Source organism: Eulemur rufifrons, chromosome 1 (assembly GCF_041146395.1).
Source record: "Eulemur rufifrons isolate Redbay chromosome 1, OSU_ERuf_1, whole genome shotgun sequence".
In the NCBI taxonomy this organism is placed as follows: domain Eukaryota; kingdom Metazoa; phylum Chordata; class Mammalia; order Primates; family Lemuridae; genus Eulemur; species Eulemur rufifrons.
Genome location: NC_090983.1, coordinates 62,794,592 through 62,809,361, shown reverse-complemented (window position 1 = coordinate 62,809,361; position 14,770 = coordinate 62,794,592). Strand labels below are relative to the sequence as shown.

The following is a 14,770-nucleotide window of genomic DNA, read 5'->3' as shown; positions in this document are numbered from 1 at the left end:
TATACACAAGAAAAGATGGAAAGAACTAATTGATCTCATGTCATCTCTGGATGGATAACTGTCACTCTCAAATTTGGTCACCCATCGGTGACACCCAGTACTATCTCAGTCTGGCTGCCCATGTGCTCTACCTACAAAAGGCAGAAAAGAAGCATGGCTATTGAGCAGGCTAATTGGAGAGCGACCGCCATGGCCCCATGTACTAGGCCTTGCATCTCTGTGATGGAGCAAGTGTGTGCCATTGGCGCAGGAGATTTGTTTTTGTCTGTGGACTGATTTGTGCAAATCCCAACTCTGGTCCTCCTGGCCACACTAAAGGGGGGGAAGGCTGCTGCGGCAGATGTATGAGCATTGTGTAAGTCAGGATTCAGGTAACGTGGTCCTTTTGTTCATACTATGCTTGCGCTTATTTGAAATGTGTTAATTAATCCATCTGGTTTCCCTCTTTTCTCATTGTGTGTTTTAAATTGATTTAATAGGTTTTGTGATTTGAGTATTTTCATTTAGTTGTACAGCTTTCTGTCTGTGACGCCAGGGATACCACGCTTGGTGGTGTACTTGAAGAGTACTATCGAATCAAGGCAAATTCTCAAATGAAACACAACTAAAGCAGCTATATCATACGCATTCGTATATTTTTTTCTGAATCTTTTTGACCCATTTAATTTTAAAGAAACCATGCAGACTCAGGTGAAAAGGTTACCTCCTCCCTAAAACCAAAATTTGTTCTTCATATTAAATGGTCTAGGTCAAAGGTGAAGGAAAAATGAAGAGGATCTGGGATTTAACTCTGTGTAAATTTTGATACAATTATATTTTTGGCAAGTTGACTGAATAAACATTTAAATTACTTTGTTGGTATTTTTAAAATGCCATAACACACAACTAAATTACTAGGAACATCCAAAAAGTGTAAAAGGAGGATTAAAAGAGGAAGGGTGTTATTTAACAAGTTAAATATGAATTAATTTGAGGGGGGGAAAAGGCATTTTCTAAGGTAGCCAGTGCTAGTGAAATACTTATTGTACTACAAGTAAAGAAAAAAATAGAATTTATGCTGCCAGACGTATGAAGTATTCAAAATAAATGCTCCTTGCAACACAAATTAATAATTGTCAACTTCTAGTCTTATTTTATTTATTCTTATTTTTTTAGAGACAAAGTCTCACTGTCACTCTGTTGAAGTTCAGTGTCGCTATCATAGCTAACTGTAACCTCAAACTCCTGGGCTCAAGGGATCCTCCTGCATAGCTAGGACTAGAGGTGCACCATCATACCTGGCTGTTTTCATTTTCATTTTTTTTTTTTTTTTTTTTTGGAGACGGCATCTCACTGTGTTGCCCAGGCTGGTCTTGAACTCCTGGCCTCAAGCACTCCTCCTGCCTCAGCCTCCCAAAGTGCTGGGATTACAGGTGTGACCCACTGCATCTGGTCCTAGTCTTATTTTAAAAAAGTAATACATAAAGAAAACATGGGTTTATGGCAAGAGGATTTGCCATTTATAAGGAGTAAAGCTGGACCCATCTAAGGGCTTGGGTTATGTTCTCTTTTTGTCCCCCCACTGCATATACCTGTTAAGTTGTTCTTGAAGCAAATCTAATCTTTGCTCCACTTCCCCATAGGTGAGGTCACTTTCAGTTTCAGAGACGCCCCAGGCAGCTCGCGGAAGTGCTGAAGGACTGGACTCTTCAGGCTGAGTTTGGACATTTTCTCGTTCCCAGCTTCGCATGTCAGTGATATCTGTGGGAAATAGCAAGATGGACGTCAACTTCCCTGGGTGCCCCTGTGTAACGATAACACACAGATAGCCACGTGACAGGCTGGAAGAGATCTCTGAGTATTGAGGGAGAGACAGAGAGCCAAAAGAGTCAGGTACATATCCAGAGTCCCCCACCAATTGGTGGCAGCTCTCACCCAAATGATCTCACCAAGCCCCCTGAACTCCCATGGCCATTTCTATGCAAATGAAAACATTTAGCAGGGCATGAGTTTTGATTAGGATTGGGTTGTCTTTTTGTTTGTCTAAAGAGAAGATATGGAGGGCCTAACCAAAACGAATGAGAAAGCAGGGACTTCCAGTTTTTATATTTAGGACACAACAGTACTTTCTGTTTGTACTGCTTTACCTTTCCCCCAGGATAATTTGCATGCTTTGTGACTCAGAGTGGGCTCAAGGGGGGAGCCTTGAGGGAAATGCTGATCTTTCGGGGGATTGGGTTAGGCTGACCCAGCTCAGAGTAGAGCCAAGAAGCTATACACCATTAAAGATGGAAAGAGTCTTAAAAGTCCTCTAGTCTTAAGCTATGGTCAAGCTTTTACTCTTCCTTCTAGCCCCTTCTGTGGTGTCCTTTAATACAATAACACATTGCTTTCGAATATTTTTTGTGGCTCTTTTTATTTTGAATATTTTTATGTTACTCTACTTTAAAACAAATTGCTTATCTGTTCAAGTCTACTTTTCAAAGGTTCTAAGTGTCTCTTCTGTGCCAGACATGCTGCTAAATACAGAGGAATTAAAAATGAAGGAGACACAGGCCCTGAACTTGAAGAATTAAGTCTAGCAGGATTGTGGTCATTTTTCATACAGAGATTCATTTTCTGAGCTTCTTTTAATTTACTGTTTTTCCTATAAACTAAATTTTCAAGCTGTCAATATTTGGGGGCAAATATATCCTACTTTCCTTGTCATCTTTGTCAAATACTTCTGATGCTTTTCCTATGCTTTCTTAACCTCTACAAAATGATTAAAAGGTTGGAAAATAAAACTTATGAAAAAATACCACTGGAGTTGGGAGTTTATTTCAGAGATAAAGAAGAAGAAACGTTTTTTTCCCGCTGGGAGGGCTGGTAGGAGGAAGCTGGTCTGCATTTTCACATGGAAATAAATTTGAATTATGGAAAGTGATTTTGGTTTGATAGACTTTTAAAAAAAAACTTGACAAGTAGCTATGATTAAACACTGAGAAAAGTTATTATGTAAAGTTATGGAATTTACATCCTTGGCTGTTTTAGAAAATTGCATAGAATGTAACTGAATTGGGCAGGATTAGCTATGATTTTAGAAGCAGAGAACAGGACCAACCACAGGACTTCTCAAAGTTCCTTCCTTTCTTATAGTTTCTACAAAAGTACAATCAGGTAGCTCAAATGCATCCCCCTTTTCCAAGTAGAAGAGAAAATTTCTATATTCTTTCTTCATGGTTTTTCTCTTATTCAATGTCTATTACCATTAAATACACAGAAATTTCTCTAATGACGTGTCTAAAATTTCTGCCTAAGTAGGGTGAGGCTGTAACAAAGGAATTAGTATATTCCAAAACAACATAATACAAGATCAGCGTTCCTTATTCTGTGGGAACAGCTAACAGATCTCAGAGAACTTGCAGTGAATTCCAGAAAGGCTTTTCTTGCTTATGGCTTCCTTACTCCATGGGATCCTGGTGTTTTGTTTCATTTTTTAAAGTGACAGTTTATCATTTCTTTTGATATTTTACCAAACATGACCGGATGTAAAGGAACAAATACAAACGATATTGCTGGAGTTTTAAGTAATTTATCAGCGGATTTTCACTGAGAAGTATGATTTATTATTCACAGACACTTCAACCTATTTAAAATACAAAACCATAACATAATATCTTAGTAAATTAGGTCTTCAACTTTGGTCCAGCAATGCCACACAAATGTTCAGAATATGTAAATACATGGTTTGGTGATGCTGATGCATGTTCCTGTCTAGTCTCCTGCTAGCCAGTTAATGTAGGAAACTTCCTTTCGAGAAGATAAAGAGAACTAATAGGATTGAAGTTATATATTGTGTTCATGAGTTTTGTGCCAAGAAAGCTTATAGAATTTCTGCTTGTGTTTAAATGTTTTCTCATTTCCAAATCATATATAATAAGTTGATTTTTAAGTGACAATGGTGAATCACATGCAATACATTATGGAGGATTATATTTTTTTCTTCAGAGCTCAAGAAAAAAAGGATTATCTTAGCAGAAATGAATAAAATGTATACATAGAAGACAGAGGCTTCTATGATTATAATTTAGTCTTTTATTAAAATCTGGAGATATGTGATTAGCTTGTTTTAACAGCAATTTAGAAAATGAGGAGTTCAAAGGGGGAAATCCTGGTTAGTGGTCTTAATCAAATGAACATCCTTGTAGACACTTTCTAAATATAGTTCAGAAAGAATCTGCACTTGGTTGCCTTGGAAAATGTTGCTATAGTTGCAAGACACATTTCTGGAAACGGATGAACAGAAAATAAGCTTTCACATTGCTCCGAGTACACAATTTTGTTAGAGTCAGCTTTTGACCTCAATCAAAGTAGGATCAGAGTCCATTTAATTTGTGTGGTTTTCTGCTTTGTTTTGTTTTCTTTTTTAAGCTGCACCTAAGCGTGTTCCTTTGTTGGATTCAGCATGCAAAATCCCAGGAATATGAGTGAGTGACATTTCCTATTGATGATGAAACTAAAATTCGTGGGGATTTAATTGTTCAAACAGCAGCATGTTCTTGAACATTACACAGTACTTCACCTTTAAAAAGAGAATGATATTTGCAGTCCACAAAGTTTTAGAATTCTCTTTGGTTAATGATATTAATTAACCAGGTTATTATGTGTCTCATTGATTGACATCAATTAGGTTTATTCAACTGACATGCATATTTAGCTACACATTTTCAAGATAATTTTTTATTGTTTATACAGGATTGCCTTGTGCCTTTTTAAAAATAAAATTTATAGATATTAAAATTGTTAGAATACTAGTTTTTATTGTATATGTGGAATAGCTAATTAAAAATAATTGGAAGAAGTGACAAAGAAAAATGTATGATGAAGGACATGAGAATTCATTGTTAGTGAGAGTCATTATAAAGTCAAGTAAAATTTCCAAAATACAATTTTAATAACTTGTCACTTGAGATTCTAAGACTCAAGAGGAAAACAACAGCACTCTTTTTTTTAATCAGGCCCACATTACACTGATTTTTGGAGATAGTAGACATGGTTCAGCAAGCTCTTCAGAACTTCTGATTTCCATGATACAACCTGTTTCTATTTTTGGCACTTCCCAGAATCCATTTTCATAAATAACTAAAATGGGACATTTGGTAATCACATTTAATATTCCATTCTTCCATTGTGATAAATGAGGTACTATTTTCATTCACTTCATCAAGATTTTAGATTGTCCGGAGAACACTTGCATATATTCTTAGCTTACTTCATTGTGGGGTTACAGAAAAAGCTGATTTTACGTGATAGGGAAAGCAACTCTGGAAAAATATAAAGCCTAACCATCTTAGATTCAATATAGCTTTTGTTGTTGGATATGATCCTTAGGAATAATGGTGATGATAAGTAACATGAACTTACTCTGTGCCATAATTTTGCTATCCTGCTAGGCCAAGAGCATCTATTTTTCCTTCATTTTTGTTATATTCTTTTGATGTTTTGCTATGCCTTCTTAATCTTTACATTTTTGTATATCCAGGGATATATTAAATGAATAAAGGGTTGGAAAATAAAACCTCTGAGAAAATATTAAACAAAGTTGGAGATTTTATTTCTGAGAAAGTAATTTATACATTATCTTGTTTAATAACCACAACCAACTAGTTGGTTAAATAATATTATTCCTATTTTAAAGATGCACAAACTGAGTCTTAGTGGGTTTGGTCAGTCACTTACCCAAAAACATAAAGGGAGCAGTAACAGAGCTGGGCTTGGAACCCCAGTGGTCTGACACACATCTGTTATTGGTACTGCTTTACAGCTAGATCTACAGATGTTACAATAATTGTTCTTCCATGTAACAGTTCTTCAAGTTTTCCTGAGTTTTCTATCCTTTAGCATCAAATCTGTATATATTAATTAAGCGTTATTATCCAGCTCATGAATATTTTCTACAACCAAACCCATACATTTGGGTATTCCTTTTGGTAGGGATGTTAAACAAATGAGTTAGATCAAGAGCGTACTTTATTTCAGGGCATTTCTCTACTTTTTCCTCAGATTCCCAGTAAAATTAAATTCTCTTTGGCATATATTGTAGTGTGATTGCATTGGCATTTCATACTAGAACACTGTAGATGATATAAAGAATCAGTTGGTTAGCTCTCTTAAAATACTCATTGTTCCTCTTTCCCCTCTGAGTGACTATAGACTTTTCCACAGTTTGTACCTGGCATTGCGTTAACTCTGGTTGGCCACAAAAACCTCTCACGCTATTATGGTTTGGGAATAATTATTGCTTGTTCCAGAATAGTACAAACACTTCGTAGATGATCAGAGATCTGAACTCTTTGCAAACATTTCATGAAATGGAAAAAGAGTAGATTAACATGTATTACTACAGTTCTTAATTTGTGAAAAGTCATCATTTTATAACTAGCGCTGAAGAGAGACGACCTGATTCCTGCCTCTTGATTACCTTTGCAAGAGTGACTTCTTTTATCTATGTGAATTCTTCCTGAGTTGGGCACAGTGTCTTCAAAGTTGAGCCCAGATGCTTTCCTTATTCCAGGAGAAGAATCCACTATTCCTGAGAAAAGCGGCTTCTGTTCATCATCAATGGAGGAGATGAAAGATGATGATCTGCTTTTTTTCTCTTCAAAGTGTTTTTTGGAACTCTGATAATGTCTTATGGTATCCGCAGAGTCTTCAGGATCATTTGTACTGTTTTCTTTGCCAAAATCTATCAAAAAAAGTTATTTTATAGTGGATATTCAAATGTGAGACTGTGTGCATATCACACTACTGTGTGCATATCATACTGTAGCTATATATAAACTACCTTTTTGCTATTGAAAATGTGGCTACTTGGAGACTTTACTTTTTTAATTCAATTATTATTAGATTATCTCAATGAAATAAATTATTCATTTCAAAATGGAAAGAATATTTACAATTAATAACGTCTCAGAGAAAAACTGTAGGATAACTTAAACTTATTTATATGTGCTCAACAGTCATTTATATTCTTAGAATCTGGTGCATTGTCTCTTTAGAGAAATTAAAAAGACAAGGAAAAATGTGTCCCAATTTTAAAATATCACCACCGTGTAGCTTGTTATTTGTTTGTTTTTAACCTCCATGCCCTATCATCTGTTGCAGCCTTTCACACATTGCAAAGGTCGAAATCGGAAGCCTCCTTGTCGTGCAGGCTGGCAGGCTGAATTTCAACCTACAATGCATGTAACGGCCTTGACATTCCAGGCAGTTTGGTTGTGTAGCATATTACAAAAAAAAAAAAAGCTTAAATACAGTAATTAAGGTAGGTTTTACCTAATTATATTAAAGCTGGTAGTGCATATTGGCTGTTTCATACTGAAATGTCAGGATAATTTCAGCCCTGAAGGTTGTGTTAGAACATATTTCACTAGGAAAAACTCAAAGAGACAAATCCCAGAACTTGTTTCTATTAGTGTCCTGGGGAGACAGTATAATTCTCCATCTGGTTCCTGCTAATAACTAACCAGCAAAACTCCAGAAGGTATATCATTTTCTGGAGACATGGTGAAGACAGTGTCCCCATCTCCTCTACGCCTGGGTGTGCTTACTTGTTTATTTATAGAAGGCCAAACGAACCAATTGAAGGCCACTCCAGAGAAACTTCCAACTGTTTTCAAAAATTCCCATATGGCATAGAAATTCAACAAAGATTTTTCCCTTTATTTTTTTAAAATAGTAATTTAAAATATGAGAAGCCAGAAAGCAGCCCAAGGTAAAAACGGATAAAGTTTAAAAATCAGCTTTATGTGAAATTGTTATCGAGGAGTTTATGTTCTGCCAATTAAAGTTAAATCTAGCAAGAGTAGATTTTCTTTAAGATTTCACATTTGCTCAGTGATTACATCACTATTCAGAAAACCACAGAACTTTCCAATCGCCAGCATTATAGACATTATTGATTACTCAGTGTTACTTATATGTCTCCAGTGAATTGCTAATCTAATTGGTTATAAATATTTAGATCAGTTCTTCACACAAAACCCCTTTTCTTTTCGGTGTCATTGACAAAGCCCTCCTTAAGCCTCCAAACTTCATTTTTCCTCTTCCTCCATGCTTTGTCTTTATCTTCTACCCTTCCCCAAAGCCCTCTGAAAATTTGATAAATGTTTTCTACCTTTTGAACATATCGTTTTATTCCTGAAAAAATAATAGTTACAAAATTTAGTAACTGTTTAGTAACATTTAGTAAATGTGAAAAAAAATGGCTTCCCTTCTCCAAATTATCAACATACTTGCTTAGTGAATTGCATCAGTTTGTTAGTCCTAAGTAAACCTTTTTGTAGTTCCTAACTTGGGCACCAGTGGGATATGAATCAGCTCAGGATTCTCATTTTCCCAAATATGCTTTCATTCTAAACACTTTCATGAAGCCTTTCCCAGCAGAATCGAATGTAAACTGAATTAACCATTAATACATATGCCTCCAATCTAAGTACGGGTAATGCTAACATGGACATTTGTAATGGAGGTTATCACAAATTAATAAACCATTTTGTCTCTTTGGCTTGAGAGGTCTTGGGGATTCTCTGTAGATTTTTAAATCCTTATACATGGTAGAATGTTCTGTTCCACCTACTGCTTCAGGGCCCAGTCTTGGTTTACTAACTTATGGCTTGATTTTTGGATGCTTAGGAATAAGCTTCATCCCTTAACATATATTGTGAAGTTGAATTATAATTTGTTGATTTCAGTTCAGGAAACATATTCCAAAATTTGTTGAATGAAGAATTACTATTATTTAGTCCTATAGTAAAATGAAGCAAATTACTCCATATGTGTAAGACCTAAATCCTTTAGAAAAAGTTCCAAATAAAGGCAGAATCAGGTAAAAGAAGAAGAAAAAGTTTAATATCTTTAAATTTTTCCCATTTGGAAGGAGAAAAACCCAACCTTTATTTCTGTGTTTGTTGCCACCAGACTATCGCCCTGGCCACATGAACGGTTGCTTTGATGCAGCCCTCCTGAAACAACATTTTTCTATTCCATACTAGAGAAATTAAAGCTTCATCTCTCTGCCATACAAAATGAAAGTTGAAATGACAATCTATTTGTGGATTACAAATGGAAAGTGTTAGGGCTTTGACTGGAAATTGGCTGATGTGCTGATGTAATACGTACATGCAATTGGGCAGCTGAAATGCATTATAATTAGCCTCCAGGTACTTCTGTATTTTGATGGACTGTTCCATTTCTGCCTTTTCCCAGTTTAACTGAATTATCTGGTAGACATTAAATAGTATTAGGCGCTATTTTTTTCTTAATGCTATTTATATTCTACGTAGAAATAAGATTCTGAGGGCAGTAATCTGACGGAGTTTTACATTTTCCCTTTGCTAGAAGTGAGATTGCATAACCACTTTCTGTTACCATCATTTTACAAAGAAGAATTTTTGCCTGTTTAATTAAACCTCAAATTTACTTTCTGATTCAGAAAACTGAAAGCTCTTTTCTTCCTTTCTTTTTTCTATAGGCTGGCAGTTCATTTCCTCTCCTTTTCTCATAGGACACGATTCTAAAACATTTGTGATTTGTCATTTGGGCATCTCTCTGGGTTCAGAAATCATTCAAGACCATAGAATAAAAGTGTCCCGATGGAGTAGCTGACCCATTCAACTTAGGAATGATAATATAAAGTCCTTTCACTTCAAAAAACCTGGAACAAACATTTGTGCTCACTTCATCTTTCATGGAGTCTACCTTTCAGATTAATTATCATTTTTATTTGTCTGACCCAACAGGGAGACATAACCTTTGGTTAAAGAGAGGCATTTAAAGGTGCTCTTTCAGCATTTGAGGTTTATATTTCCCACTGGTGACAATTTAGAGATAAGCTGAGTAATTTCCAGCCCGATGCTGTGGAAAATTGGAGTGTAAAATAAATTTCTTCATTTGAGATCAAGTATCTTAGGCACACTATTGCTTTAAAGGATATTAAATGGGGACTAAGTGATTATTTTTCTATACAAATACAAGATTAAATGCCTTTAAAAATTAAAATAAAGAAAAGATGAATTAGGGGAAATATTGGTCAAATAATACAAAGTTTCAGATACGCAGAGTGAATAAATTCTGGAGTTTCATTGTACATCATGGTGACTATAGTTAATGTATTACATACTTGAAAATTGCTAAGAGAGTAAATCTTAAGTGTTCTCTACACACACACACACACACACACACACACACAAAGTTAACTATGTGAGGTGATGGGGTACGTTAATTAGCTTGATTCAATTATAGTTCAATAAAGCTGAAAAAAATGAAAAGATGGATGCATTTATATATCACTAAAATGGACAAGAAAAATCTAATCATTATTTATTATTGGAGACCTTCTAAAGAGATACCAAAAAATAATACCAACATATTTAAAGGATTAATTTAATAAAGTTAGAATTCTTATTTTATAAAAGTTTGTCAGTGTATATATTTGCGCCTTCAATAATTTTCATAGAAGTTATTTTATTTTGAGGAAACACTTTAAAAACTGACTGACTTTCAGAAGGCAATGCAAAATCATTAAACCAGTATTACAAAGAGATGATGCTATCCTTTGAAATGCAAAGTATAATGAGCTCGAGACATTTCTGCTCTATTTTCTGGAACATTAGATTTTTCCAGTTGAATATACTAATATATCGAAGTGCTCATTTTAATAAAAATTATATGGATAGGGAAATGAGTAACTTTCAGTTTCTCTTCGCTACTCTTAGGATGTATATATCTCTTTAGAACAGACTCCAGTTTGTCAGAATCTGTTGTTTGTCAGATAGTTCTTGTATGTACAGACCCATCTAAGCCCAGTGGAAATAAGATGCTGAACATTCTTTCTTGATGTCTATCCCTTTAGATGGTACAGGCACATCTTTAACAGTTTTAATTATTTTTCTCTTGTGTTTGTTTTTCTTTTCTTTTCTTTTTTTGCTTTCCATGCTTGGCAGTTTCTTTACTGTGATAATCTTTTACCAGTGGTAGTAGGGTTTTCTGAGCTCTGAGAATTGTCTTCTAGGTTTTGGAAATCAAGAGAGTAAAAATATTTCTAGATTAGGAAGGACAAGCTCAGCATTCTTTAACTTTTGCTAAGAACATCTATTTTCTTTTTGACCCAGTAAATTTTCCAAGTGCTATTTAATTGAGGCTACTTGACTACTTTGGTCTTGAATTTTATATTTTTGGAAAAAGAAGTGGGGAAAAGTGTAGAGAAGGGATGGCTGGAAGAGGGAGTTCAGATACTTATACAGAGGTCTAATTAGGAATAAGAGGCAAAGGAATCTTCCAAATCTGTTCTTTTTGGAGACTTTTGTACTTGCTGTCCCATGTTTCCTGTATGTTAATGTGGCAATTTCAGGTGACCTCTGCCTTGTAGTTAAAAAAAAATACCAGATATATACCAATGGAATTTCTCTTAAAACGTATAACATCAGCAGAAACTCTACTTCATGATTTTTCACAATGTTTGAGGAGCTTCCAAGCACTAAAACCAGTTAGAGTAAAAAGTTGCCTTTTCCAAATTCTTTTTTTCTTCTCACTACTTGGTACCAAAAAAGTAAGCTAACTTCTGTGGAATTTTACAGAAATCTGTATCCTTCCTGACAAACTATCTAGAAAATGTTACAAAAATTGAAGAGGATAGGTATGTAGACACTAACTACAATTTATAAGGAATTTCTATTTGTCTCCTCATTAACTAATGAAGAATTTTCCCTAAAGAGTAGAGATAAACTATTTAAAACTAAATAAAGTGGAAATAAAGATTAAAAAATCCCTAGGACCACTTAGTGTACAGTGGGTTCTTAGTGACAATGGGCACCAAATCAATGGGTGATTGGTTTGGGTCTGTTACGTTGCTGCCCTCATTGGATTATTCAGTGCCAGAAAGTCACTGGCCCCTTACTCAGCCATTACCAGCTACTTTGATACTGTATTTTCTGTCCACAGAAAGAGTTGAGCAGAATACTCCAAGTATTTGATCATACAAGCTCTATCAGTGACAATAAATATGTGTATGATGGCATATATAGAATATACACACATATCTGCATATTTTATAATATACAGAACATATATACATACATATGTCTCTTGTGTCATTATACATGCCATTTTACTAATATATTCCATATACTATAAAATACACACAACATACAGTTTTAAAAGGATTATTACTACCATGACCCAATGGACCATTTTGGCACACACTGAAGTAAGTACAATCTAACTTTAAAGACCACTTGAATAGAGACTATTTTCTAGAATTTTCCTCATTTCTTTCTCTTATTCCCAGCTATCTTAACAATGCTCATGGCCACTGAATAGGTCATTGAAGTATCATTATTATTTTTCACTTTCTGTCACAATAACATTTTATTAAATGCTTTCAGCTCAGGACCTGTGGAACCTCTTCCTACGATGGTCCTTGTCATATCAGGAGGTCCTGAGCACCTCCGTACTAGAATTTTGGGAAGAAAAGAGAACTACTTGAAGATGCCTTCAAAATATACAAAGTGTCCTCAAATTTGTACCTGCACTCACAACTCTCTCCTCTAGAGAAATGGGCTTTTTTTCTCAAAAAAAAAAAAAAAAAAAATGTGACGCTCATGAAAACAAACCACCTTCATCAACAAATTCATTATGTTAAATATCTATTTTGTTCAAGTCATCTTTCCAGAGTCTCTACAGATTGCTTCTTTTTAAAATATGTCTTGAATGTGAGCTCTTTAGCACCATGTGGTAGGCATGATTGGAAAGGGGGTGTTGGGCAGCTGATGACTGAAGCCCAGAAAGTTCCAGTGTCCTGTTGAGTAGGCGGTGAGTGGTGCTGCAGGACTCAACCTCTGTCTGCCGCCATGCCCAAGCATGTGGTCTTCCCTCTGGTTCCTGATGCCTCTGTTGTCTGATTCACAGACATCAGCACTTGTGGATGTCTGCCTTCAAGGTTTCCTTTCACATGAGCAATAAACTAACCCTAAAATAATTAGTATGTTTTGTAGGAAGATTTCAGTTTATGTATCTACATATTTAGCATCAATGATCCCTTGAAAGTTCCATTTTTTTTACACTTACATGTGTTTTTCTCCTAGATGTTGATTCTACATCAAGAACTATAGAATGGATGGTCACCTTAAGAGCATTAGATTGGAGTGACAGGGACTAAATTGCTTTCAGCAAATGTTATACCTGCCTGAAATATACTGGAATCCTGAAGACTTTGGAATAGCCTCTTAGGCTCTGGCTAACTGGAGTTAATTGTGTTTTCACATTGACCAACTCACAATAATGCACTGGCACACCGGAAAACTTCAGAAAGCTACAGGCAGGCAAATCTTTTAACATCTACACTTTATGTAAAATTGCTCTTTTAGACTAAGTCTCTGATTAAAGGAAAAGTTTTCAAAATCAAAAGAAATGTCTAGTTTCATGAACACAATATAAATTGTGACATGCTCTCAGGGCCTTATCAGGAGATAAAAACATTAGATTATTTATCTTGAGAAAGGAAATTGAATAAGATTGAAAGATTTAATAAATCTTTAACTGTATGGAGGGCATTGTTATATAGACAACATTGTTAACCTATTCTTCATTTCCAGTGAGATAAAAATAAGAGATTAACTTCAGGATTAGGGGCTTAGATTAACTCTGTGGAAGAATGGCTTAATAGTAGTGGTTCCGATTTTAGAAAAAAATCACCGAGAGAATAATGAAGGACATTGTAGAAAATAATTTATCAATTATCTATGAGTGATTTGTTGTTCTGCAATTGGCCCAAGAATTCAATGATGAGCCCAATTCAACAAATATTTATCAAACATTCTTTGTTAAAGGAATCTACAGTTTGGCAGAGAAAAAGGAAAAACATACCAGTAACCATTGTACAGGGCAGATTTTGACAATATCACGAGAGATGTTTCGATAATTCATAAGAGAAAGAACATTTATATTTGAGGAGATTAAGAAACAGTTCACATTGAATATATCAGTAGAGAATGACCTTGATAAAGAAATGTAATTTTAGTGGACACAACAGTGGTGTGGCATGGTTGTGTGTGCCCTCGTGCACGTGTATGTGTGTGTCTGAGGACAGGGAGGCAAATTCTAATTAAGGGAATGATATAAACCAAAACACAGAAATGATTTACATGAAAAAGAGAGCAGTTTGGTTCACTTGAATGTAGAGCAAGCTAAAGCTAGTAGATAATTTCCTCTAGGGAGAGGATTCATGGAAAAGAGAAATGAGTCAAGAAGAGAACTTGAATTAAGAAGGCAAAAAGAGGAAGAGAACCAAAAGGACCATGCTCAAATCCCATTTCATTCATTCTTTCTACAGATATTTGTTGAGCACCTGCTATGCAGCAAGTGCTAAAGCTACAGGGGACCAAATATTTCCCACCTCCATAGAGTTTATGATCTGGAGGCAGATGACATTCATTAAATAATGATGCAAATAAACCTAGAAGTGCAACTGAAGGAAATGCTACAGAGGAGATGAACTGATAGGGGAAGGACAGGAGCTCAAGGGGTTAGTTAAAGGAAAGATGGTATGAGGTTAAGAATAAAGAGGTAGGCATAGACCCACCCTATTAAAGATTTGGGGAATGAGAAGTCCTTAGAGGGTTTTGAATATGTGGGTAACTGGATTAAGGAAAAAAAATTTACCAGTGGTCCAGTGTGGAATAGATGAGAGAGGGGCAAGCTGCATGTGGGAAGGTGAGTTGGAAGGCTGTTTCAATATTCCAAGTGGCATATT

The 14,770-nt window shown here is 35.3% G+C and overlaps 1 protein-coding gene across 1 annotated transcript in view; it reads right to left on the bottom strand.

The window, feature by feature from the left end:
* Positions 1–14,770, bottom strand: part of KCNH7 (potassium voltage-gated channel subfamily H member 7) — a 472,286-nt gene that overhangs the window by 11,645 nt on the left and 445,871 nt on the right. Inside the window, exons 13-14 of the mRNA XM_069472001.1 lie at positions 6,443–6,694; positions 1,572–1,740 (exon numbers count right to left, since the gene is read on the bottom strand). Of these exons, the coding sequence (XP_069328102.1) occupies positions 1,572–1,740; positions 6,443–6,694 (421 nt within the window). The remainder of the gene's footprint in view (positions 1–1,571; positions 1,741–6,442; positions 6,695–14,770) is intronic.